At 42.3% G+C, this 24,786-nt stretch overlaps 1 protein-coding gene across 1 annotated transcript in view; it reads right to left on the bottom strand.

The window, feature by feature from the left end:
• CHM (CHM Rab escort protein) overlaps window positions 1-24,786 on the bottom strand; it is a gene marked incomplete at its 5' end in the record, with an annotated part of 133,285 nt that overhangs the window by 75,667 nt on the left and 32,832 nt on the right. Inside the window, 1 exon segment of the mRNA XM_077485253.1 lies at window positions 19,452-19,529. Within this exon segment, the coding sequence (XP_077341379.1) occupies window positions 19,452-19,529 (78 nt within the window).

The raw sequence follows: 24,786 nt of genomic DNA, 5'->3' as shown, positions 1-24,786 counted from the left end.
TATCTTGATCTACCGCAAGTTGCCATCCTTGGTCTTTTGACCTGCTAAGGCCCCTTTCACACATGCGGATGGTATGTCCGTATTTCATTTCATGTCCGTTTGCGGATGAAATACGGGCATACGTTCATCCCTATGGGATAGCGGGTGTCTGTGGACGAGCATCCGCAGACACCCAATTTCGTCCGCCTCCGCAACTGTCCGATTCTGCAGACGGAGGAAAATCCTATTTTTCTATCCGCCTGCAGAGCGGATCGGATGAACACGGACAGACGGTCCGTGCTCATCCGATCCCCATAGAGGAGAGCGGAGAGCTGACAGGGCGGTCCCTGCACAGTGTGCGGAGTCCGCCCTGTCCGCCGCCGGCTCAGCGGGGACAACGGAGCGATCCCCGCTGAGCGAGCGGATCATCAGGGGACGGATCATTACTGATCCGCCCCGTGTGAAAGAGGCCTAAGACCTCAAGCATCCTAATGGCTCCTTTGGATTCCATACAGCCCATATATGCTGATGATCACATACCTGTGAAGATTCTTAGGCCGCGTACACACGGGCGGACTGTTCGCCCAACTTTGTCCGCTGAACAGTGTTTGGGCGGACAGTCCGCTCGTGTGTGGGCTTTCAGCGGACAGTTTCAGCGGACAGTTGGACAGACAAGGTTTTTCGGAAATTCCGAAAAACTGTCCGCTGAAACCTTGTTTGAGCGAACAGTCCGCCCGTGTGTAGGCTTGTTCGTCAAACAAAGTTGCGCGCATGCTCAGAAAGGATTTTCACGCCGAAAGCTATAATGCAGTGTATAGGACGTCGTATTTTTCGTCCCGTCGTACGTGCCGTTCACGTCATCGCGCACGGTTTCAGCAAACTGTTCGTCCGTCGTGTGTGGCCATGTCCGTCCATGCTAAGTTTGAGCGGACTGTTTGCCGAAACTGTTGGACGGACAAAGTTGGGCGAACAGTCCGCGCGTGTGTACGCGGCCTTACTTACCCAGGTCATGGCGTATATAGTAGTAGTTAGTCATAATCAACTGGACTTGTTCTGTAATGTTAAAGATATTTGGTAGTTTCTCTAAACCACTCCTCTGCTGGCCACTTTTGGGGTACTATTAACAATTAATGCCACCACAAGCATGATGCACATTTTTTGAGCCTTCTGTGAAAATGTGCATCTTTGGGTGCGTTCACAGAATGCTTAGATGAAGCACCTTCCATCTTCTGTGTCTTCATCTACCACAAATCTCTGTCCTTGGCCTTTCACCCCAAGATGTCATGCATCCTATTGGCTCATTCGGATTCCATACAGCACATATATGTTAATAATCACATGTCTGTGAAGGTTCTCATTTACCCAGGTCATGTTGTATCTAGTAGTAGTTAGTCATAAACAACTGGACTTAATCTGTAATGTTAAAGATACTTTGTAGTTTCTCTAAACCAAGCCTTTGTCGAATGTTATGATGTGCCCAAAAACATGCTTCTGCTGGCCATGTTTGAGGTACCACTACCAATGAATGCCACTGCATGATGTGTGTTTTTCAAGCATTCTGTAAAAACTTGTGCTTTTGGGTGTGTTCAGAGAATTCTAAGATGTGAATGGAACCGGTGCCGCCTTCTTTTTCATTGCAGGTAAAACATGGATTCCAAGCAGAAACAACGAGAGCCGTTCTATAGGAAGAGGGGACTCCTTGAAGTGTGAAAGCGCAGGTATCGCACATTTACAGGCATTCCAATTGAAGTCTATGGAGCCAAAAGAGCCTGCCTACGCTCGGAAAAAAGGATTCTGTGTAGTCAGGCATAGAGAAACAAGCAGAAAACCTCTTAAAGTGGAAGTAAACTCCCCTATCGTTTTCAGCCAAGGAAGCTGCCATCTTTGCCTCTGTTTAATCTTCAACTGCTATGGTGCTGCACATGTGATTCTTTATGACACCAACCATTGGATGGTTTGATAGTTTGGCTGAGAGCACAGCCAATGTGCAGTTAGCATTCCCGGCATGCCTTTTTTTTTTAACTGTTTAAATCTATGGGTTTACTTCCACTTTAAGTGTGAATGGAGGCTTAAAGAACTGTAGTTCATACTTGCAATCTCCACACCATAACTGTTTTTTTTTTTCTAGATTTCGTATATTTATTTTTAATACATTATCTTTTTGATGTTTATGTTATCTTGGTCAGGTTCGAAGACCAGTAGCTATAGCAGTAGAGATATTCCCACCGACCAGCAGGATAAGTATACAGGCAGGTCACACTGGCGGATGATGCGGGCTTACCCAAGGTGGGTGTGGGTCTAAGCACTAACCGGTCTTCACCAGAGCTCCTGATAGTACCAGGCCCCGGTCCTCAGGGTAGCCCACCCAGGAGGTGAGCAAGCCAGGGTCCAGTAGCAGATATAGCAGGTAGGGATCAAACAGAAGTGTAATCAGCAAAGTCAAATGTTGGTAACAAGTGGTTGTAGGTTGAGATCAAGCCGGAAGCATAGTCGAGGAACAAGCCAAAGGTTGGTAATGAGTGGTAGCGAAAATACAGATGGCAGCAGGAGTGACAAAAGAGAGATGTCGGCTGGAGAGAGCACAATAATCTGGCAATCAGGAAGTTCAAAGGCATGGCTTAAATCGGGAAGGTCATGGGAGGAACAAAGAGTTTAGGGTTCACAACGTAAAAGGCAAGATTGTCCAAGGAAATATGTGGGGAGATATCCAGCATCACAGGTGGCTCAGCTAGAAGAAATACTGCCTGACACAGCAGAGGCTGCAGGTTCAGACCTCTCTCCTGTCATACTGTGTTGTTTTTCTCAGCCCTGATGAAGAGGGGACAATGAGCACACCAAAGCATGTTGGCAATCTCTATGATTTTTTTTTTTTTGCTGTAATCAATAGATTCACTGGATTTACAATGATCTTTGTGGCTCTCTGATCTTTTCATTGTACCATCTGTCACAAGAGTGACGAGACCGCAGCCTAAAAGCAGACTGAAACAGAGCAGGAATCGAGGAGCTATCGGCAGTTGTAGGAGCTCTGCATGGTACTTGGTGTCTGGACACTGTAAATAAATATTCAGCATGGCTGTGCCTGTAATTAACTTGCCACTTACTTTCCTCACTCCCTCTCTGCTGACAGCACATCCGGGTTCCTCCGGTGGCGTTGCTGTCAACAATGTCATAAATGGGCATCTGTTTAAAGCCTCTGCTCGTTTCTGAGCTCCTTTCCTGTGCACTTGTCTTCAGCCCACTTGTTCTTTGGATTGACTTCCCGTCTAATGACCTCCGCGGACTGTATGGATTGACTTGTCTGCTGCATGCCCTGAGTTCTGGCCTGTATTCTGCTTTGCCATGTTCCAGCTTCGTCTAGTGAGGTCTGCAGTCCTGCTGCCCAGTCCAGCCTGCCGTTTACTCAGTATGTGTTGGGGTCTGCAGTCCTGCTGCTTGCTCGCCATGCATTCTGTATGCAGCTCTGCTGCCTGTTCAGCTGTGCCCTTCTGAACACTCCTGTTCTATTTTGTAGTCTCCTCCGGTGAGGTCTGCAGTCCTGCTCAGCTGTGCCCTTCAAAATGCTCCAGTTCCATGTTCTAGTCTGTGCCAATGAAGTTTGCAGTCCTGCCACTGGGTCTGGTCTGGTCTTATGGTCTCCAGTTCCATGCTCTAGTCTTCTCCAAGTATGCAGTCCTGCTCCCTGGTCTCTTCTTTGTTGTAATCTCCTTTTGTGAGGTCTGCAGTCCTGCTACTTGGTCTGCTGTATGCTCTAGTTCCATATTCTAGCCTCCTTCAGTGAGGTCGGCAGTCCTGCTGCCTGGTCTGGTCCGCTGTGCCCTTATGTATGCTCCTTTTCCATGTTGTTGTCTCCTCTGGTAAGGTCTGCAGTCCTGCTACCTGGTCTGGTCCACTGTGCCTTTCTGTATGCTCCTGTTCCATGTTCTAGTTTGCTCCAATGAGGTCTTGCTGCCTGGTCTGCTCTTTTGTTTCATCCTGTATGCTCCCGTTTCACGTTCTAGTGTGCTCCAATAAAGTCTGCAGCCCTGCTACCTAGTCCGGTCCACGGAGTCCTTCTGTAAGCTTCTGTTTCATTTTGTAGCCTGCTCCACAGTCTTAAAGGTCAACTCTACCTTTACACCATGTTATATGCATATTTACGTGGTTGTAAGCCAACCCCCCACACAGCCACGTCATTCACTCCCAGAGGTCTGTGAAACCTACAATGCCTGTTTGGCACCATGGCAGATGGGCTTGAAGTTCTCAGTGGAACACAATTGTGGAAAGTACCGCACTTGTAATTCATTGACCCTTCCTCCAGCCCAGGAACTAAAAGTTGGTACCCCGGTATAGCTACGGAGATGGAGGAAGTCTGCAGAAGCCCATTGACTGTGTCCACAATCCACCGATTGTACTCTCCACATAAGTGTGGGGTGAAAGTAATGATTGCTACATTGGGTCAGCACCCAGCTAAGTCCAAACTTTTGTAAGGTATTCCCTAGTGGCTGGCACTTAGGCTCCACACCCTAGGGGGCCCATATCACCTGCTCACATGTGAGTTCACTTCATTTATCTCCATGACATTATTACTACACGTCAATACTTATCTAGACGGTAACAAATTACTAGGAGACTCAGGGAAAGTGGGCTAAATGATATTGGTCTTGACACCATTTCCTGTTCTGGTGATCACTGTAAAATGTTGGAATCCTATGGCTTTCTGTCCCGGTGACAATAGTCACGTGGACAAATAGAGAAGGTATGTCAGATAGAGGACTGTATCCATGGAGAGAAGGACTGCTAGCTGAAACAGAAGAAGCATACAGAAGACTGTGTGGTGTCACAGAGATGCACAGAGTGCACTAGAAGACACACTTGAAGACACAGGATGCACCTTCTAGATGACACTGGAAGCTCTGGGGTGCACTGGAGTATTAGGGTGTGGATAGATCCCAAGGAAACTTTAATGAAACTTAATGCTTAGGGTTGCATGGAGTCACAGGGCATAAAGGTTACAAAGAATGCTCTGGGGTGCACTGGAGTCATGGGGTGCAGAGGAACCACCAGATCACACAGAATGCTCTGGGGTGCACTGGAGTCATGGTGTGCACAGGAGCTACTAGTAGACACTGGAAGCTTTGGGGTGCACTGTAGTAATAGGTTTGACAGGAGCCACTAGATGACACTGGAAGCTCTGGGATGCATTGGAGTCATGGGGCACACAAGAGCCACTAGATGACACTGGAAGCTCTGAGGTGCACTGGAGTCATGGGGCGCACAGGTGCCACTAGCTGACACCGGGAACTCGGGAGTGCACTGGAGCCATGGGGAGCACAGGAGCAACTAGATGATACTGGAAGCTCTTGGGTGCACTGGAGTCATGAGGTGCATAGGAGCCAGTGGATGACACTGTAAGCTCTGGGGTGCACTGGAATCATGGGGCGCATAGGAGACATTAGAAGCTCTGGAGTGCACTGGAATCATGGGTGCATAGGAGCCATTAGAAGCTCTGGGGTGCACTGGAGTCATGGGGTGCATAGGAGCCATTAGATGACCCAGGAAGCTCTGGGGTGCACTGGATCATGGGGTGCATAGGAGCCACTAGATGACACTGGAAGCTCTGGGGTGCACATGGAGACACTAAATAACATTATAAGCTCTGGGGTGCACTGGAGCTACTAGATGACACAGGAAGCTCTGGGGTGCAGTGGAGTCATGAGGTACACAGGAGACACTAAATGACAATGAAAGCTCTGGGGTGCACTGGAGTCACTAGAAGCTCTGGGGTGCACTGGAGTCATCATGGAGTGCATAGGAGCCACTAGTAGACACTGGAAGCTTTGGGGTGCACTGTAGTAATAGGGTGGACAGGAGCCAATAGATGACACTGGAAGCTCTGGGATGCATTGGAGTCATGGGGCACACAAGAGCCACTAGATGACACTAGAAGCTCTGTAGCCATGGGGCACACAGGAGCAACTAGATGATACTGGAAGCTATTGGGTTCACTGGAGTCATGAGGCGCATAGGAGCCAGCGGATGACACTGTAAGCTCTGGGGTGCACTGGAGTCATGGGGCGCAAAGGAGCCATTAGAAGCTCTGGGGTTCACTGGAGTCCTGGGGCGCAAAGGAGCTATTAGAAGCTCTGGGGTGCACTGGAGCCATGGGGCGCACAGGAGCCACTAGCTGACACCGGAAGCTCTGGAGCCATGGGGCGCATTGGAGCCATTAGAAGCTCTTGGGTGCACTGGAGTCATGGGGTGCATAGGAGCCACTAGATGACACTGGAAGCTCTGTGGTGCACTGGAGTCATGGGGCGCACTGGAGTCATGGGGCACATAGGAGCCACTAGAAGCTCTGGCATGCACTGGAGTCATGGGGCGCATAGGAGTCACTAGATGACACTGGAAGCTCTGGGGTGCACTGGGGTCATGGGGTGCATAGGAGCCACTAGATGATACTGGAAGCTCTGGGGTGCACATGGAGAACCTAAATAACATTAGAAGCTCGGGGGTGCACTGGAGCTACTAGATGACACAGGAAGCTCTGGGGTGCAGTGGAGTCATGGGGTACACAGGAGCTACTAAATGTCACTAAAAGCTCTGGGGTGCACTGGAGTAATGGGGTGTAGATAGATTCACAGGAAACTTTGGTGCCCCTGGATGCTTAGGGGTGCATAGAGTCACAGTGCAGAAAGGTAAAAAAAGAGTCACTAGAGGACACTGGAATCTGTGGGGGACACTGGCGTCATGGGGCACACTAGGAGTCACAGGGTACGCATAAGCTGGCTTGGAGGATTGAGGAGAGATGAGGCTACAGGCAAGGTATGTAGTGGTGGGAGGGGGGGGGGGGGCAGTAGTGGGGTAACTTGTTGCTGGAATACCAAGCCAAGTCCCACCTCACAATTTCAGGCAGCACCAATCAGCAGAGCCATCTCCTGATTGTCTATCCTCAGTGACAGAGTCAGATGCGCCAGAGACCCGGCACTGGACTCCCAGGGAGCAAAGTTTGAGAGTCAATCTCCCCAGAGAAGAATTTATCTTTAGATACACTACAATATACTGTAGAGGTAATAAGAAAGAAATGGATCTGCCCACACACAATGTAATTTTTTTTTTTTTTTAAAACAAAAATGACCTTTTTTGCTGTAACTTTATCCGGCACGAATTGTCATTATAAGGGACGAAGCGGTGACACAAACGTCTCATGTGCGGCGGACAGAGCGATCACCCCAGATAGGATATGAAAAGTTTTTCTCTCGCGCTCTCAAAACTGACTTAATAAGTTGTTGAGGGAAAAAAGAAAGGTTGTGAATTGGGACAATGCATCACAAAATTCTGTCATCCGGCCACCGGCACCCACCTATTATCCACCCTCCGCTCGGAAGAGGCCGGTGATTTACACCCTAGAAGAAATTACATACCTTTGAAAAGAAAAAAACGGGAGCAATGTGTGTGTTTTTGTTCTTTATCTTCTGGGTGAACATTACGGCCATAACTCAGCCGAAACGCAACGACCATTGAAAGGACATGAAACAGGCCACAGAAACCATCACCGTCTAAACGACTCTCTACACATCAAAGGTTGCCGAGAGTCCGATCTCTACACAGGCAGCCAGGGCAACGGCGGACATCTCGTTTAAAGGTGACTATTATAGGAACAAAAGAGGAAAATATATATATATTTTTTTTCCCAAAATGATGAGCTTCTGAAATCACTAAAGCTTTGTACCTCTAAGAGAAGAATAGGGAACATGCATCTTCTTCCCATGTGGTTAAGAAATGTTCTCCAAAAACATCTCAAGCTCTTAAAGCGGTATTAAACTCAAAACCAAAAATGGCATATATTGCAGTTTACCAATCATTAAATGGGGTTTTAGAAAGCTCCCACTCTGAACGAAGGAGCACTGGGGGCACCTTTGGACAGTAGCATTGTCAGTCTTGGGGGGGGCGGGGGGGAGTGTTATGCCGCGTACACACGACCAGACTTTTCGAGGGACTAGGTCCGACGGACTGTCGGCGGAGTTCTGACAGAGTTCTGACGGACTTTCCGAATGAACAGACTTGGCCACACACAATCACACTAAAGTCCGACGGATTTGAACGTGATGACGTATGACCAGACTAGAATAAGGAAGTTCATAGCCAGTAGCCAATAGCTGCCCTAACGTTGGTTTTTGTCCGTCAGACTAGCACGCACACGAGCGGAATTCTCGGTAGGAACTGGGTCCGGCGGAGTTCCGGTGTAAAAATTTGTGTTCTATTTCTACAGTCCGACAGATTTTTGGCAAGCAAAGGTCCGATGGAGCCCACACACGATCGAATTGTCCGACGGACTCGTTCCGTCGGACCTTTGCTGTCAAAAAGTCCGGTCGTGTGTACGTGGCATTAGATGAACTATCAGGTTTAGATACAACCCTCTAGCTATGGGGGCACTGGTGCAGGCTCGCTACTTTGACATAGACAACGCAGCTTGGACCTGCCCTCAGCAACCTGCTCATTGACTGTGATTGAGCCTATGAGCAGGCAAAGCTATTGCTTTTGTGCACATCACTGGATCAAGATCGGGCTTAGGCAAGTATAAGGGGGGGGGGGGGGGGGGGGGACACTCGGGAGCCTGCTCTCCTGGCTCCTATCCCTTTTCAAAGGATGTAATAGAAATAAGGGGTGACAGGTCCTATTTATGGGAAGAACTGGTCAATAAGACCCCAAATCTCTCCTCTACCTTTAAAAGCAGAAGATCAAAAAACGTCTATGTCAAAAAAAAAAATTTGATATTTTGCTTTATATAAAAATAAATTGTTTACTTCAGTTCCAGACTGGAAGTGACATCATGACGTCGCTCCGGTCCTCCAAGATCATAGAACACATAATAAAGACCAGATCGTCTCTGATCACCTCTATGGCCAGCCACGTAAACGGTCAGATTGGTTACAGGGCGCGCTGATAAAAAGTCTGAGAAACACCGAGTGGTGGGAGTGGGGCTGCTTCTGAAAGTGATCCAGCAGCTAATTAGCCACTTGAGCCGCTTTCATGAGAAAGACAATCGCCGACTGAAATAAAAAATACCGGGGTTATGACCAATAGCTTCATCCATAACCCCAGTAAACCACTTGCAAGTCGCAATGTATATACAGTGGGGGAAAATAATTATTTGATCCCCTGCAGATTTTGTAAGTTTCCCCACTTACAAAGAAATGACGGGTCTATAATTCTTATCATGGGTGTATTTTAAAATGATAGAGATCAAGATAAAACACAATACAAATGTTATAAATTGAGTTGCAGTTCAGTGCGTAAAATAAGTATTTGATCCCCTACCAACCAACAATAATTCTGCCTCCCACAGACTGGCTACAGTGGGTGCTCATGTGGTACACAGATTGGTCCTGTCAATGTAAGCCCTTGTACACACGGTCGGAGATTACAAGGGAATGTGTCCTATCAGACCGTTTTGTCAGATATTCTGACTGTGTGTGGTCTGCATCGGACTGTTTCCGTCGGAATATCCGATGGACCATCTTTTCCAACTTGCCGGTAAAATTTTCAGACAAAATGCTCCGATCGGACATACTCCGATCATGCGTAGAGAATTCCGATCGGACAAAGTGCCACGCATGCTCAGATCAAATTCCTAGACCAAAGCTATTGGCTACTAGCCTGAACGTAGTCCCGTCATAAGGAAATAACATCATCACGTTATGTACAATCAGATTTTCCGACAACTTAGTCCGACCGTGTGTATGCAACATCACTTCCCGGACCTCTTCCGGAATTAATCCGTCAGAATTTCTCAGACGGATTTGGTTGTCGGAATCTCCGACCGTGTGTACAAGGGCTCAGAAGGTTCTCCTAACGACAACTCGTTATGTGTATAAAAGACACCTGTCCACAGAATCTCTTCCTTCCATTCAAACCTCACCATCATGAGCGAGACCAAAGAGCTGTCAGAGGACGTCAAGGAGAAGATTGGAGACCTGCACAAGGCTGGAATGGGCTTCAAGACCATCAGCAAGAAGCTTGGTGAGAAGGAGACAACTGTTGGTGTGATGATTTGCAAATGGAAGAAATACAAAATAACCATCAATCGCCCTCGATCTGGAGCTCCAAGCAGGATTTCGCCTCACGGGGGTATGGATAATCAGGAGAAAAGTGAGGGATCAGCCCAGAACCACACAGGAGGAGGTTGTGAATGATCTCAAGGCAGTTGGGACCGAGGTCACCAAGCAAACCATTGTTAACACAATACACCGCCATTGATTTAAATTCTGCACTCAAGGTCCCCTTTCTGAACAAGGTACATGTACAGGCCCGTCTGAAATTTGCCAATAGATATCTAAATGAGTCACAGAAGGATTGGGAGAAAGTTCTGTGGTCAGAGGAGACCAAAATTTAGCTCTTTGGCATTAACTCGACTCGCCATGTTTGGAGTAAAAAAAATGTGCTGAATGTGACCATAAGAACACCATTCCTACAGTCAAGCACAGAGGTGGAAACATGATGCTTTGGGGCTGTTTCTCTGCTAAAGGTACAGACAGACTTTGCCTCACTGAGGGGCTAGTGGACGGGACCATGTATTGTAAAATCTTGGATGAGTACCTTCTTCCCTTCGCCAAAACACTGAAGATGGGTCGTGGATGGGTCTTCCAGCATGACAATGATCCAAAACATACCGCCAAGGTAACAAAGGAGTGGCTCAAGAAAAGGCAAATCAAGGTAATGAAGTGGCCTAGCCAGTCTCCAGACCTTAATCCTATAGAAAATGTATTGAAGGAGCCGAAACATCAAGCTGCCAAGAGACAGCCAAGAAACCTTATGGATTTAGAGAAGATCTCTAAAGGACCAAAACCCCTCCTGAAATGTCTGCAAACCTGGTCACCAACTACAAGAATTGTCTTACCCCTGTGCTTGCCAACAAGGGTTTCTCCACCAAGTACTACGCCATGTTTTGCTTCGGGGTCAAATACTTATTTTACTAAGTGAACTGCAACGCGATTCATAACGTGTTCTTTATGGATTTTTGGTTGATATTCTGTCTCTATATCATATAAAATACACCGATGATAACACTTAAAGGCCCTTCATTTCTTTGTAAGTGGGCAAACTTACAAAATCTGCAGGGGATCAAATTATTTTCTCCACTGTATACGTATTGTGGTCAGCAAGTAGCTATACAGAATGAGTAGTGATATAAGCGGTGTAGCAAATTAATATTGACAAGTAGCATAACCTGGCATGGACTTAAAGTGGTTGTAAACCCTTACAAACCACTTTGACCTACAGGTAAGCCTAGATTAAGGCTTACCTGTAGGTCCAAGAAATATCTCCTAAACTTACACGGTTTAGGAGATATTTGCCAAAAGACAGGCACCGCTGTCTACGGCGCATGCGCCGTAGACAGCGGCGCGCAGGCGCACTGAGCACGCCACTGTCGACGGCGATATGCAGCGAGTGCCGGCTCCCGTGTGCATGCGCGGGAGTGACGTCATCACGGCTTCATCGAATGACAGCGGCGGAGCAGCGAGACCCACCGAGAAGATGGAGGCTCCAGACTACAGGGGACAGCGGTGACTTCGCTGGCTCCTGTGTCAGGTAAGTGACACATAATGGACTACTATACGAAGCGATGCGATGCACAGTAGTCCATTATGCTTCACCTTTGCAGGGAATCAAAGAGAAAGTAAACCCATCAGGGTTTACTTCCTCTTTAAGCAATGAGTCCCAACCTAATTCTCCACTCCTATTATCACACTATCTCTCTACTGAATGTGTCAGTAGAATGCTGGACTAGAAGCTTGAGGAAAGGTGAGGGTTGGAACCCAAAATCAGGAGGCAGATCTCTGTAAACTGGGGTCCCCTTTAGGGCCCTCAGAGTACTCTGAGAAAAGTAAAAAGACAGAGTGTCACAGCACTAGTAAGAGACAAGTTTTTTTTTTTTTTTTTTATTGTATATGACAAGAAGAAAAGCCAACAGATTTCAGGTGCTCAGAACTCCCTTCATCAGGGCCAGGATATAAAATTACAAGAATATAGAAGATCTAAAATCAATAGAACTTAAAATTGTTGTAAAGCCTCAAGGTTTTCACCTTCATGCATTCCTTGCATGAAAGTAAACCCCCCCCCTAATAAAACTTACTTGAACTTCATGAATATTAAGGACATCTATATCTTCTTTTCTGTTTCGATGTACTTATTGGTTTTAAGCCACAAAGTAAGACATCAAAAGCAATCATATAATTCGCCTTCACAGGGGCTAAGGAATGATCAGATATTACAGAAGAATCCAAGAGGAATACGAACATAACAACCAGGACTTCTCTCGAGCCTCGCCCATCCTCTGGAATTCCCTACCCCAATCTGTCAGACTGTCTCCAAATGTATCCACTTTTAGGCGATCCCTGAAAACTTTCCTCTTCTGAGAAGCCAATCCTGCCTCCATCTATCAACTGCATTATTTTCTCCATTAGCTCATCCCCCACAGCTATTACCCTTTTGTATAACTTGACCCTCCCTCCTAGATTGTAAGCTCTACCGAGCAGGGCCCTCTGATTCCCCCCTGTATCGAATTGTATTGCAATTGTACTGTCTGCCCTAATGTTGTAAAGCGCTGCGTAAACTGTCGGCACTACATAAATCCTGTATAATAATAATAACAACCGTATTCATGCGATTGGGATGATATTGAAGGATATATAAGGTGAAAAGGGAAGGGAAAAGGCTATACACCACAACTTACTCACAGTCCTCCCATTCCTGACACCAACCCCAAAAGAGTCTGTAAGAACAAGGAAAAATAAAAACCAGAAAGAAGGTAGGGGGGATTAAGAAAGGACAGAGTTTAGAGAAGGAAGGAGAAAAATGAAGGAAAAATAACTCAGACACGCCGCCGGAGGCATTCAGAGGAGGTCTGACCAAGCCGGTTGGAGTGAAGGAAACTCATAGGAAATCCAAGGTTCCCAGACTTTGAGATATTTAGCCAAAAAAATTTGTAACCGCGCTCTCCCATATACCAAATCCTAGTGAAAAACAACTAACATCTACAAATTACAAACAAAACTAGTAATGATAATAACCGTAACGTGTGAACAGAAATTACTGTGTGTATAGCATACCCCTGACGACGTCATATATGACGAAACGGACGTAGGGTGGTCTTGACGTGCTTGACGCTATCACGTGACATTTGGGCGTTCGCTTTGCCGGCTGGCATTTAATGCTGATTTGACCTTTTATGTTTGTGAGTATGTTTCCTATGATTTAATAAAAGATTTTACTTACGGATTTACGCTATGGGAGTTTCCATCTACATTTTATGAATGATCCAATCGTATGGAAAGATGAGATGCTGTCCTGGTGTGATGACCCTTTGAGATTCCTATATTGTTTGTATATTTAGTGCACTATGTTTTTCAATGAATTTTATTGATCGCATTAATTTATTTATATTTATTTCAACAGAATTTTTCAATTTATTTATTTGTTTAAAATGAATTGCTCATACTGTGTATGAATTTATTTTCATTGGATCTTAATTGTCCATAGTGTACACACAGTAATTTCTGTTCACACGTTCCGTTTATTATCATTACTATTTTTGTTTGTAATTTCTAGATGTTAGTTGTTTTTCACTAGGATCTGGTATATGGGAGAACGCGGTTACAAATTTTTTTTGGCTTATATGTTTTATGGGTGTGTATCACATCATATTAATCGCTGCTTTTAGGTATTCGGATTCGTTTTTAATTTAAAAAATTTTTTAGCGCAGTATTTTCCCCTGTTTTTTGTAAAATTTTTGAGATATTTAGGGTGTGAGTCATTCACAATGCTAGACATCTTCTCATGGAGCATCAAGGCAGTCATACATGACTTCACCCCTTGAAAGGCAAAGCGCATGGTCTTCCAGGCTTGGGCTATGGGTCGTTTAGCACAGGGGGGTCTCAAACTGGTGGCCCTCCAGATGTTGCAAAACTACAAAGTCCCATGAGGCATTGCAAGGCTGACAGTTACAAGCATGACTCCCACAGGCAGAGGCATGATGGGACTTGTAGTTGCAGTTGGAGGGCCGCCAGTTTGAGACCCCTGGTTTAGCAGCTATAAAAAAGGTACAGTGCCTTGCGAAAGTATTCGGCCCCCTTGAACTTTGCAACCTTTTGCCACATTTCAGGCTTCAAACAAAGATATAAATTTTTTTTTTGTGAAGAATCACCATGTGTGACAGTGGGGATGGTGTGTTGAGGGTGATGAGCTGTGTTGCTTTTACGCCAAACATATCGTTTTGCATTGTGGGCAAAAAGTTGGATTTTGGTTTCATCTGACCAGAGCACCTTCTTCCACATGTTTGGTGTGTCTCCCAGGTGGCTTGTGGCAAACTTTAGACGAGACTTTTTTTGGATATCTTTGAGAAATGGCTTTCTTCTTGCCACTCTTCCATAAAGGCCAGATTTGTGCAGTGTACGACTGATTGTTGTCCTATGGACAGACTCTCCCACCTCAGCTGTAGTTCTCTGCAGTTCATCCAGAGTGATCATGGGCCTCTTGGCACTTCACAATTGTGTCCCACTTGTTGGTAATTCTTCACAAAAAATTAAAATGTTATATCTTTATGTTTGAAGCCTGAAATGTGGCAAAAGGTTGAAAAGTTCAAGGGGGCCGAATACTTTCGCAAGGCACTGTAAGTAGCCAGCTTCTGCTGGGATGCGTATATGCCGGGAATTGGGAAATAAAATAGGGCCAACTTTGCGTCCCTGTGGACTGTTATATGGAAGAGGGTCTGGAGCAGGCTGAGAACCCTGGACCAGAACACCACCAATTTTGGGCAGGACCTCTCCCCTTTTGCCCACAGTTACGAAAGCTTCTGTCACTACTCCACGGGTAAGTATGGGCGACCCAGGCAGGTACCTAGTACCACCTAAAAAGAACCTTATATGTGGCTTTGAGCGTATTTGTACTGAAGGAACATTTTGGAACTCTTTTCCAAGCCTTACTCCAGTCCTCCTAATCTATTGGGGACTGGAGGTCCGGCTCCCATTGAGACATGTAGGAGAGGGATGCAGATGACGCGTGTCCGATCAAAGATGTGTAGATGGTCGAGATAAGGACAGGAGACTCCCCGGTGCATGCTGCACGCATGTTCGAAGAAAGTTTTTCGATATGGGTAGGTGGACGCGCAGTGCAGGGCAGCAATCCAATGCTTTAGTTGAAGAAAGTGAAAATGCTCCCTGGCTGGAGCCTCGTGTATCTCACGAATGGACTTCCAAGACGGGAAGGAGCGGTGAGGCGTGAAGCTCCGTGAGAGCCACCAGGAGAACGCCCCGGGGGTTCCGTCAAAGCAGGGGAAAAGAGGGGGTTATGCGTGATAGTCAGCAGGGGCAAAAAGGAAGACACCAAACTGCCAGAGTAGCGCACCGAATCCCATACCCTTAGACTATGCAACATCATGGGGCTCAAGGAGGGGGGGACGCGACTTATGTGGAAGCCAAAGCAAGGCCTGTACTGAAAATGGATCACAGTTGGGCAGTTCAAGCAACACCCAAAAATGAACATCCGAGGCCACGCGAAGCATAGCCTGCGGGGAGATCTGAGCCGTCGCATAGTATCTAGAAACGTTGGGGACCCCCAAACCTCCTTGTAGCCTATGAACATATAGAGTGGATCTTGAAACTCTGGGGTGTTTCTGGGCCCAGATAAATCGGAGAACCCGATTCTGTTGGGCGTGCCCACATGGGTGCCCCCATGGAAAGCGGCTCTATGTGGGGGCACCTGATGAAGGGGAGAAGCCAGGAGTGCTGCCGGGGCACCCAAGAAAAGGGAAGAAAAAAAAAATCAGGGGTGTGCGCTGTGCAAAACCTTTGCACAGAGCAGGAAAGTATAGGTATGTTTGTTATTTAAAAAAAAAATAAAAAAACCTTTACAACCACTTTAATGCTTCGAGGTAAGATCCCACCCTATATCCACCATAATATATGATATTTTTTACATTTGTGATGTAATATTATTTGATATTACTATTTACAGATGTTTGATCCCAACTTCAGACTGGATGATGTGAATAAGCCCATATTCCAGCACCTAATAGTAATTACCTATAGCGAAACGCGTCGCTTATATGTGCTGTTGATATTTGAAGGTTTGTCAACTCTTGCAATCTACCCGGTAGAAGTCTGTTGGACTACACCTTTTGGTGATTCTTTTAAAGCATATATACAAGAAATGATATTGTTTTTATAACTTTGGTTAAATTATTGTGTAAAATTTAAAATTTATCTTTTGAGATCCATATAAAATCCCACTTGCTGAACAGCCGGCGTCATTGTACTGCGGCAGGTCTTTTTAATGGCTATAGCAGGTGTGCGCACCCACTGCACGGCAGGGGGGGGAGCTGATGCGCGTGCCCAGCAGCCGCTATGTACGCCACCCGCGATCGCTCCACAGAGAGCCAGAATGGGGATCTGTCAATGTAAACAAACAGATCACCGATCTTATAGGGGAGTAGAGAGTGATCATCTGGTCCTAGTGATCAGGAACAGCGATCTCTCTGTACTCCCAGTCAGTCTCCTCCCCCCCAGTTAGAAACACATCCCAGGAAACACACTTAACCCCTTGATCGCTCCCCCCTAGTGTTAGCCCCTTCCCTGCCAGTGACATTTATACAGTAATCAGTGCATTTTTATAGTTCTGATTGCTGTATAAATGCCAATGGTCCCAAAAAAGTGTCAAAAGCGTTCGATCTGTCCGCCACAATGTCGCAGTCCCGAAAAAAAAAAAAAAATTATATTTATATATATATATATATATATATATATATATATATATATATATATATATATATATATAAAATTTAAAAAATGGCAGCAATATATCCCCTATTTTGTAGACGCTATAACTTTTTCGCGCCAATCAATACACGCTTATTGCGATATATATATATTTTTTTTTTTACCCTAAAATATGTAGAATACATATTGACCTAAATTGATGAAGAAATTAGTTTTTTTGGATATTAATTATAGCAAAAAGTAAAAAATATACCTTTTTTTTTCAAAATTGTAGCTTTATTTATTTTTTTGTTTATAGTGCAAAAAATAAAAACCTGTGACCAAATACCACCGAAAGACAGCTTTATTTGTCAAGTTTGAGTACAACAACATCGCACGACCGCGCAAATTTTCACTTAAATTAATGCACTGCCGTATCGCAAAAAATAATATATATATAAAAAATAATAATAATAATAATACAAACATGCCAGCAATAGATCCCCTATTTTGTAGACGCTATAACTTTTGCTCGCCAATCAATACACGCTTATTGCATTTTTTTTTGATTTTTTTTTTTACCAAAAATATGTAGAATACATATTGACCTAAACTGATGAAGAAATTTGTTTTTTGTTTTTTTTGGGATATTAATTATAGCAAAAAGTAAAAAAAAATACCTTTTTTTTTTTTCAAAATTGTAGCTATATTTTTTTTTTTTTGTTTATAGCGCAAAAAAATAAAAACCCGCGACCAAATACCACCGAAAGAAAGCTCTATTTGTGGGTAAAAAAAAAAAAAAAGGACGTCAAGTTTGGGTACAACGTTGCACGACCACGCAAATTTTCACTTAAATTAATGCAGTGCTGTATCACAAAAAAAAAAAATGGCCTAGTCATTAAAGGGGGAAAATCTTCCGGTCTGTAAGTGGATATTCATCATTATATATATATAGAAAATATATCTATCTCTATATCTATCTATCTATATATCTATATCTATCTATCTATCTATCATATATATATATATTAATAAAAAAATGCCAGCAATATATCCCCTATTTTGTAGACGCTACAACTTTTGCACGTTAATCAATACACACTTATTGCGTTTGTTTTTTTTCTTCGTTTTTTTAACCAAAAATATGTAGAATACATATTGACCTAAATTGATGAAGGAATGCGTTTTTTTTTGGATATTAATTATAGCAAAAAGTAGAAAACATACCTTTTTATTTTTTAAAAATTGTAGCTTTATTTTATCTTTTTTTTGTTTATAGCGCAAAAAAATAAAAACCCGCGACCAAATACCACCGAAAGGGAAAAAAAAAAAAAGATGTCAAGTTTGGGTACACCGTCCCACGACTGTGCAAATTTTCACTTAAATTAATGCAGTGCTGTATCGCAAAAAAAAAAAAAAAAATGGCCTGGTCATTAAAGGAGTAAAATCTTGCAGTCTGTAAGTGGATATTCACCTATATATATATATATAAATTAATAATAATAATATATAAAAAATTAATAATATTAATAATAAATTATATATATATATATATTTTTTTTTTTTTTTTAAATGGCCTGGTCATTAAAGGAGGAAAATCTTCCAGTCTGTAAGTGGATATTCACCATTATTTATATATATATATATATATATATATATATATAAATTAATAATAATAATATATAAAAAATTAATAATAAATTATATATATATATATATATATATATATATATATTTTTTTTTTTTTTTATAAATGGCCTGGTCATTAAAGGAGGAAAATCTTCCAGTCTGTAAGTGGATATTCACCATTATTTTTATATATATATATATATATATATATATATATATATATATATATATATATATATATATATATATAAATTAATAATAATAATATATAAAAAATTAATAATAAATATAAATATATATATATATAGTTCCTTGAACCAATACATCATCCAAGACCTTTCTGGAAGTGGGATGCTGCATGCCACGTCCCATATGGGGGGGGGGTAAGTCCCACATCCGGGACACGTCATCAAATCTGAGCGGGACGTCGTCCTCCTCGTATTGGGAGGAGGGGAGATGCGCTTTTTTATTTTATTTATTTATTTTTTTAAGCATATATATTTCTGAATTGTTTTAAATTTTGTATCTTTGAGGGGACCCCCGGCTGTGATATTGGGATCCCCGCCGTTCCCGGAGTGGACCTTGGCGGAGTTGCTCTGGGAAAGGGGTTAAGTCAACCTTCAGCAGGGCAGGCTGGTTTATGACAACAATCTCCCCGAAACTCATTAAAGTCTTTTCTCTTCGGAGTGACACGCATTATCAGCAGAGATTAATCTGATGCCGGTTTAGGTGAGCTCCATTTTTAAAAATGCAATAACAGAGGGCTTTGTGTCATCCGATGAAAATCAATTAGACGAACTAAGGCCACAAGGAAAAAACTTAGCATCACTCATCGCGGCCCCCTCCCCGCCAGCCCCCTATGATTTGTCTTCCGAGGCTGGATGATCAGGAGCTGCAGTAATATTGTACGGGAAAATTAATTTATTTTCTATACTGTGGCCCCGGCTCCTCTCCTGCTGCGGGACCAATACACAGATTACTTTTAATCAAGGTTGATATGTCATTAATACCAACAGGCCCTTTGAAGTTTATTTTTTCCCCTCTTTTTTTTTTTTTTTTTTTTCGGCTTTGGAGGGATTCTCATTGCAGGTCAGTAAAAGAAAGTTTACTTACCGCTTGGACTCTTCATCTATGACCAGGCACTGGAGGGAATGATGTAAGCAGTAGATCCCACCAAAAACCGCACTCATCCTGCAAAAAAATAAAAAAAATAAAGACTTGAAACTAAATTAAATATTAAAATAAAACAAACGGAACCAAAGCAAAATTAACAAAAATGAAAAATGAAACAAACAAAAAAATCTAATAGTAAATAAAACATAACGATGAAACCAAATCAAAATATAAAACAAATGAAGCCGAATCAAATATAAAACCATAAAATAAAACAATATTAAAACAAAGGATCCAAGTCAAATAAAAAAAATTAAACAGTAATCAAATAGTAAATAAAACAAAACGATGAAACAATATCAAAATATAAAACAAATGATGCCAAATCAAATATAAAAACATTAAAAAAAATAAAAACAACGAAACAAAATGAAACATTCAAATAAAACAATGGAACCAAATCAAAAAATATATAAAATGAAACTAAATCAAAATATAAAACAAATGACGCCAAATAAAATATAAAATAATAAAACAGTATTAAATATTAAAACAAAGGATCCAAGTCAAATAAAAAAAATGAAATCAAACAAAAAAATCAAATAGTAAATAAAACAAAACGATGAAACTAAATCAAAATATAAAACAAATGACGCCAAATAAAATATAAAACAATAAAACAGTATTAAATATTAAAACAAAGGATCCAAGTCAAATAAAAAAAATTTAACAAAAAATCAAATAGTAAATAAAACAAAACGATGAAACAATATCAAAATATAAAACAAATGATGCCAAATCAAATATAAAAACATTTAAAAAAATAAAAACAACAACGAAACAAAATGAAACATTCAAATAAAACAATGGAACCAAATAAAAAATAAAAAAAATGAAACAAAATCAAATAGTAAATAAAACAAGCAATCAAACAAAATTAAAAATATAAAACGAATGACGCCAAATCAAACATAAAAACATAAAATAAAATAAAGCACTATTAAATATTAAAACAATGGAACCAAGTCAAATAAAAAATGAAACAAACAAAATCAAATAGTAAATAAAACAAAAGAAGAAAACAAAATCAAAATATAAAACAAATGATGTCAAATCAAACATAAAACCATAAAATAAAACAATGGAACCAAATCAAATAAAAAAAATGAAACAAACAAAAAAAGTAACTTGCATTCACATTTTAGGCACCTCAAATGCATTTTTTTTTTACATTTGCCATGTAGATGCCCACCTCATTTTATTGAGGTCCTCCTGTAAGGAGCAACATCTTGTTGTGAAGTTATTGTCCTGCTTGGCTTTGTATCATCAACCAACACCAAGATAGTTTCATAGTTTCATAGTTAGTAAGGTTGAATAAAGACACCAGTCCATCCAGTTCAACCTGAGTGAGTGTCTACAATTGTCCCTATCCCTGTACATTGCACACTCACATCGGTCCCTACCCTTAAGAAGCCCACAATCCAAGGTCCCCATTCATATACTAGGGGCCAATTTTGGACAGAAGCCAATTAATCTACCTGCATGTCTTTGGATTGTGGGAGGAAACCGGAGTACCCGGAGGAAACCCACACAGACACAGGGAGAACATGCAAACTCCAGGCAGGTAGTGTCATGGTTGGGATTCGAACCAGCGACCCTTCTTACTGCTAGCTGTGCTGCCCCAATCAATGAGATCAAGCTATTTATCCCATTTGCTATGTCATTTATGAATAAATTACAGAATTGGTCCAAAGACAGAGCCTTGGGGTGACCCCCCTTACCAACCCAGACCAGTCTGAGTATACGTTATTTATCACCATCCTTTGGACACGTCCCATAACCAGTTTTCTATCTATGTAGGAACCCTATGGCCTAGGCCTACAGACCTACAGTTTTGTATAGTAAAAAGTTCATAGGGGACGGTTTTGAATGCTTTTGCAAAATCCAGATAGACCACATCCACCGATCTTCCTTTATCTAGATAGCTCACTTCTTCGTAGAACGTTAATAGGTTGGTTTGTCAAGAACAACCTTTAATAAATCCTTGATGATTACTACTAATGATACTGTTTTCATCAGAAAATTATTGGATATACTGCCTTATCATCCCCTGCAATCGTTTACATACTAACGATGTTAGACTGACCAGTCTGTAGTTTCCAGGTATATGTTTCGGCCAGAAGATTCATGTTGGTATTTTTTTTTTTTCCTTATGCATATCTAAACTTGTTACCCATATAAAGCCTTATCTGTCCCCAAATAAAGACATATAATACATTAGGGTAGACTAAAGCCCCATACACACTATTAGACTATCTGCTGAGTTTTTCCTTCAGATTTACCAAAACCATGTAGTAGAAGGGCCTGTCTGATTGCATACAAATTGAAACTCCTAAGGTTTGTCCTCGTATTATATGGTTTTGGTAAATCTGAAGGAAAAACTCAGCAGAAAATCTGATAGTGTGTACGGGGCTTTAGAAACCTAAAAGATATAATAATGTAAAACAGGCTTTCCCAACTTTTTAACCGTAGAGGAGCCCCAAAAAAAAAAAAATTCAGGTCTCGAGGAACCCTTACTAAAACCAATTCATCAGGGGTCAATAGGAACAATGCCCCTTATACTGGCGTTCTATAGGAAGAAAGTTCCCCTTAAGAGCCGGTTCACACAGTGGGCGATGCGAGGCGACACGACTCGCCTCGCCTCGCTCCCGCAAGTCGCCCCCTGTTCTGTACAATGGAACCGTTCTGAGAGGAGCGACTCGAGTCGCTCCGACTCAGAAAAAAGGTTCCTGTACTACTTTCGGGCGACCTCGGGGCGACTTGCATTGACTTCTATACAGAAGTCATTTGCAAGTCGCCGCCGAGGCCGCTGCAGGTCGCGGCGAGGCAAGTCGGAGTCGCCTCGCCTCGCCTGCAGTGTGAACCGAGCCTTAAGTGGTGCTCAGGATGCCACCCTTACCCACTTTAAAACCGGATCTCTTTTTTAGATGTGGTGTTTACAAGTTAAAAACATTTTTTTTTTTTTTTTTTGCTAGAAAATTACTTACAACCCCCAAACATTATACATTTTTTTCTAACATCCTAGAGAATAAAATGACGGTCGTCGCAATACTTTCTGTCACACCGTATTTGCGCAGCGGTCTTACAAGCGCACTTTTTTTTTTTTTTTTTTTAAAGAATACTTTTTTTTTATTAAATAAGACAACAGTGAAGTTAGCCCAATTTTTTATATTGGGTAAGATAATGTTACGGCGAGTAAACTGATACCAAACATGTCACGCTTCAAAATTGCGCCCGCTCGTGGAATGGCGACAAACTTTTACCCTTAAAAGTCTCCACAGGCGAAGTTTAAAAAAAATTCTACAGGTTGCATTTTTTGAGTTACAGAGGAGGTCTAGGGCTAGAATTATTGCTCTCGCTCTACCGATTGCGGCAATATCCCACATGTGTGGTTTGAACACCGTTTTCATATGTGGGTGCTACTCAATTATGCGTTCGCTTCTGCTTGGCGGGACGGGGGTGCGTTTACATTTTTTTAAATTTATTTTATCTTTTACTTTTTATTTAAAAAAAAAAAAAGGTGTCACTTTTATTCCTATTACAAGGAATGTAAACATCCCTTATAATAGAAAACAGCATGACAGGACCTCTTATATAGGAGGTCAAAAAGACCTGGTCTCTCACATTTACACTAAAATGCAAAAAAAATTAATAAAAAATTTGTCATTTAAAAAAATATATAAAAAAATAAAATGGCCCTTTAAGAGCTATGGGCGGAAGTGACGTTATGCAATGTCATGGGGACGGGTGGTGGCCATCTTCCCCTCACTCGTCTCCATGTCAGCCCAGGGGACAGACGCTGCCGACAGCTCCGGTAAGCGGTGGAGGGCACCGGATCGCAGTGGGAGGGGGGGGGGCCCTCTCCAGCCGCCAATAAAAGTGATCTCGCTGTAAATCCGTCGCAGAGACCACTTTTAGCTTGTACCGGACCGCCGCCCAAACACGGGGCTGCTAGCTGCTGCCATAACAACGATATCCGTCCCCAAAGTAGGGACGTACATCGGCGTGCGGCGGTCCGGAAGTGGTTAAAGACAGCTAAAAAGATTTTTGGTGTCCTGCTGCTGGTCTTTGCTAAGTGATGTTGAACCTTGAAATCTGTAGGCACCATGAAGAAGGTGGTTCATCGGCCACAGCTCAAGGAACCCCTAGCAACCTCTGGAGGAACCCCAGAAATCCACAGAACCCTGGTTGAGAATGGCTGATCTAAAAGAAGGCATTATCTAAACAGGAAAAACAAACAAAAAACAAACAACAACAAAAAACAACATTCTAGAAGTTAATGGGGAGAAAATGGCCTGGAAACTCAAGTTACCCCAAAAAAAAAAGTATGTCCTCAAAAAAAATATTTAAGCTTTAATATTGATCAGCAGAGTTATTGTTAACTCACATATGCTGATCCAGCTTAATTTGGTCTTGGTATCTAAAAATCGATTACCTCTGGTCCCAAAATAGTTAGTATGTGAATTGGATGCCATTTTCTCCGCATCCAATTCGCATGACAGGAGAGTGTGACCGGCTCTCAATGGAAACGGTTAACACCGCTCCAGGGAGGCTGCAGAGCGGATTGCACAGAGGTCCTGTATGTCTTCGGCTCAGTTTCAGGTCCGAATTCAGGCAAAAATGCAGGCCCGATTCGTCCCTGAAATGGAGAACAGGGACACACCGGACTCCTGCTAAGAGCCGCTCCGCACATAGTGTGAACCCAGCTTTTAATATAGGTCCTGGTTATCCATTACCAGAATTTATCTCCCAAAAAAAGATATTACAAAAAAAAAAAGAAGAAACGTGTATCCAAATTTGCCATTAAACAAATGCCTCTGGAATTCAAGGGAAGAAAAAAAAAAAGGTGCAGGACCTCAAGCTATTAAAAAATAAAATAAAATATGTTTGTCCAAAAAAAAAAAAAAAAAAAAAGGATAAAATTATTGATCAATAACTAAATTTGTTAATAAATAAAAAATGTTCGGACTCAAGGGATTGAAAAAGGCCCAGGAACCTTAAAAACAAATCAATAAATAATAATAAAGGAAATTCTGGGACTCAAGGAAGAGAAAAAAAAGGCCCAGAAACTAAAAAAAAAGGCGTTTTGTTAATCATAACAATAATTCAATAAATAATAACTATTGATTAATAAACAAATTTGTTAATAAATAAAAAATGTTCTGACTCAAGGGAGTAAAAAAAGGCCCTGGAACTCAGGCTACCAAAAAAAAAAAAAAATGTACATGAACTTAAAAACAAATCAATGAATAGTAATAAAAACAGAAAATTCTGG

This window comes from Lithobates pipiens, unplaced genomic scaffold (genome assembly GCF_037356315.1).
Source record: "Lithobates pipiens isolate NorthernLeopardFrog02 unplaced genomic scaffold, aLitPip1_a1.2 Scaffold_1, whole genome shotgun sequence".
Lineage (NCBI taxonomy): Eukaryota > Metazoa > Chordata > Amphibia > Anura > Ranidae > Lithobates > Lithobates pipiens.
Note: the sequence above shows the minus strand (reverse complement) of the source record. Positions and strands in the feature narration are given on the sequence as shown.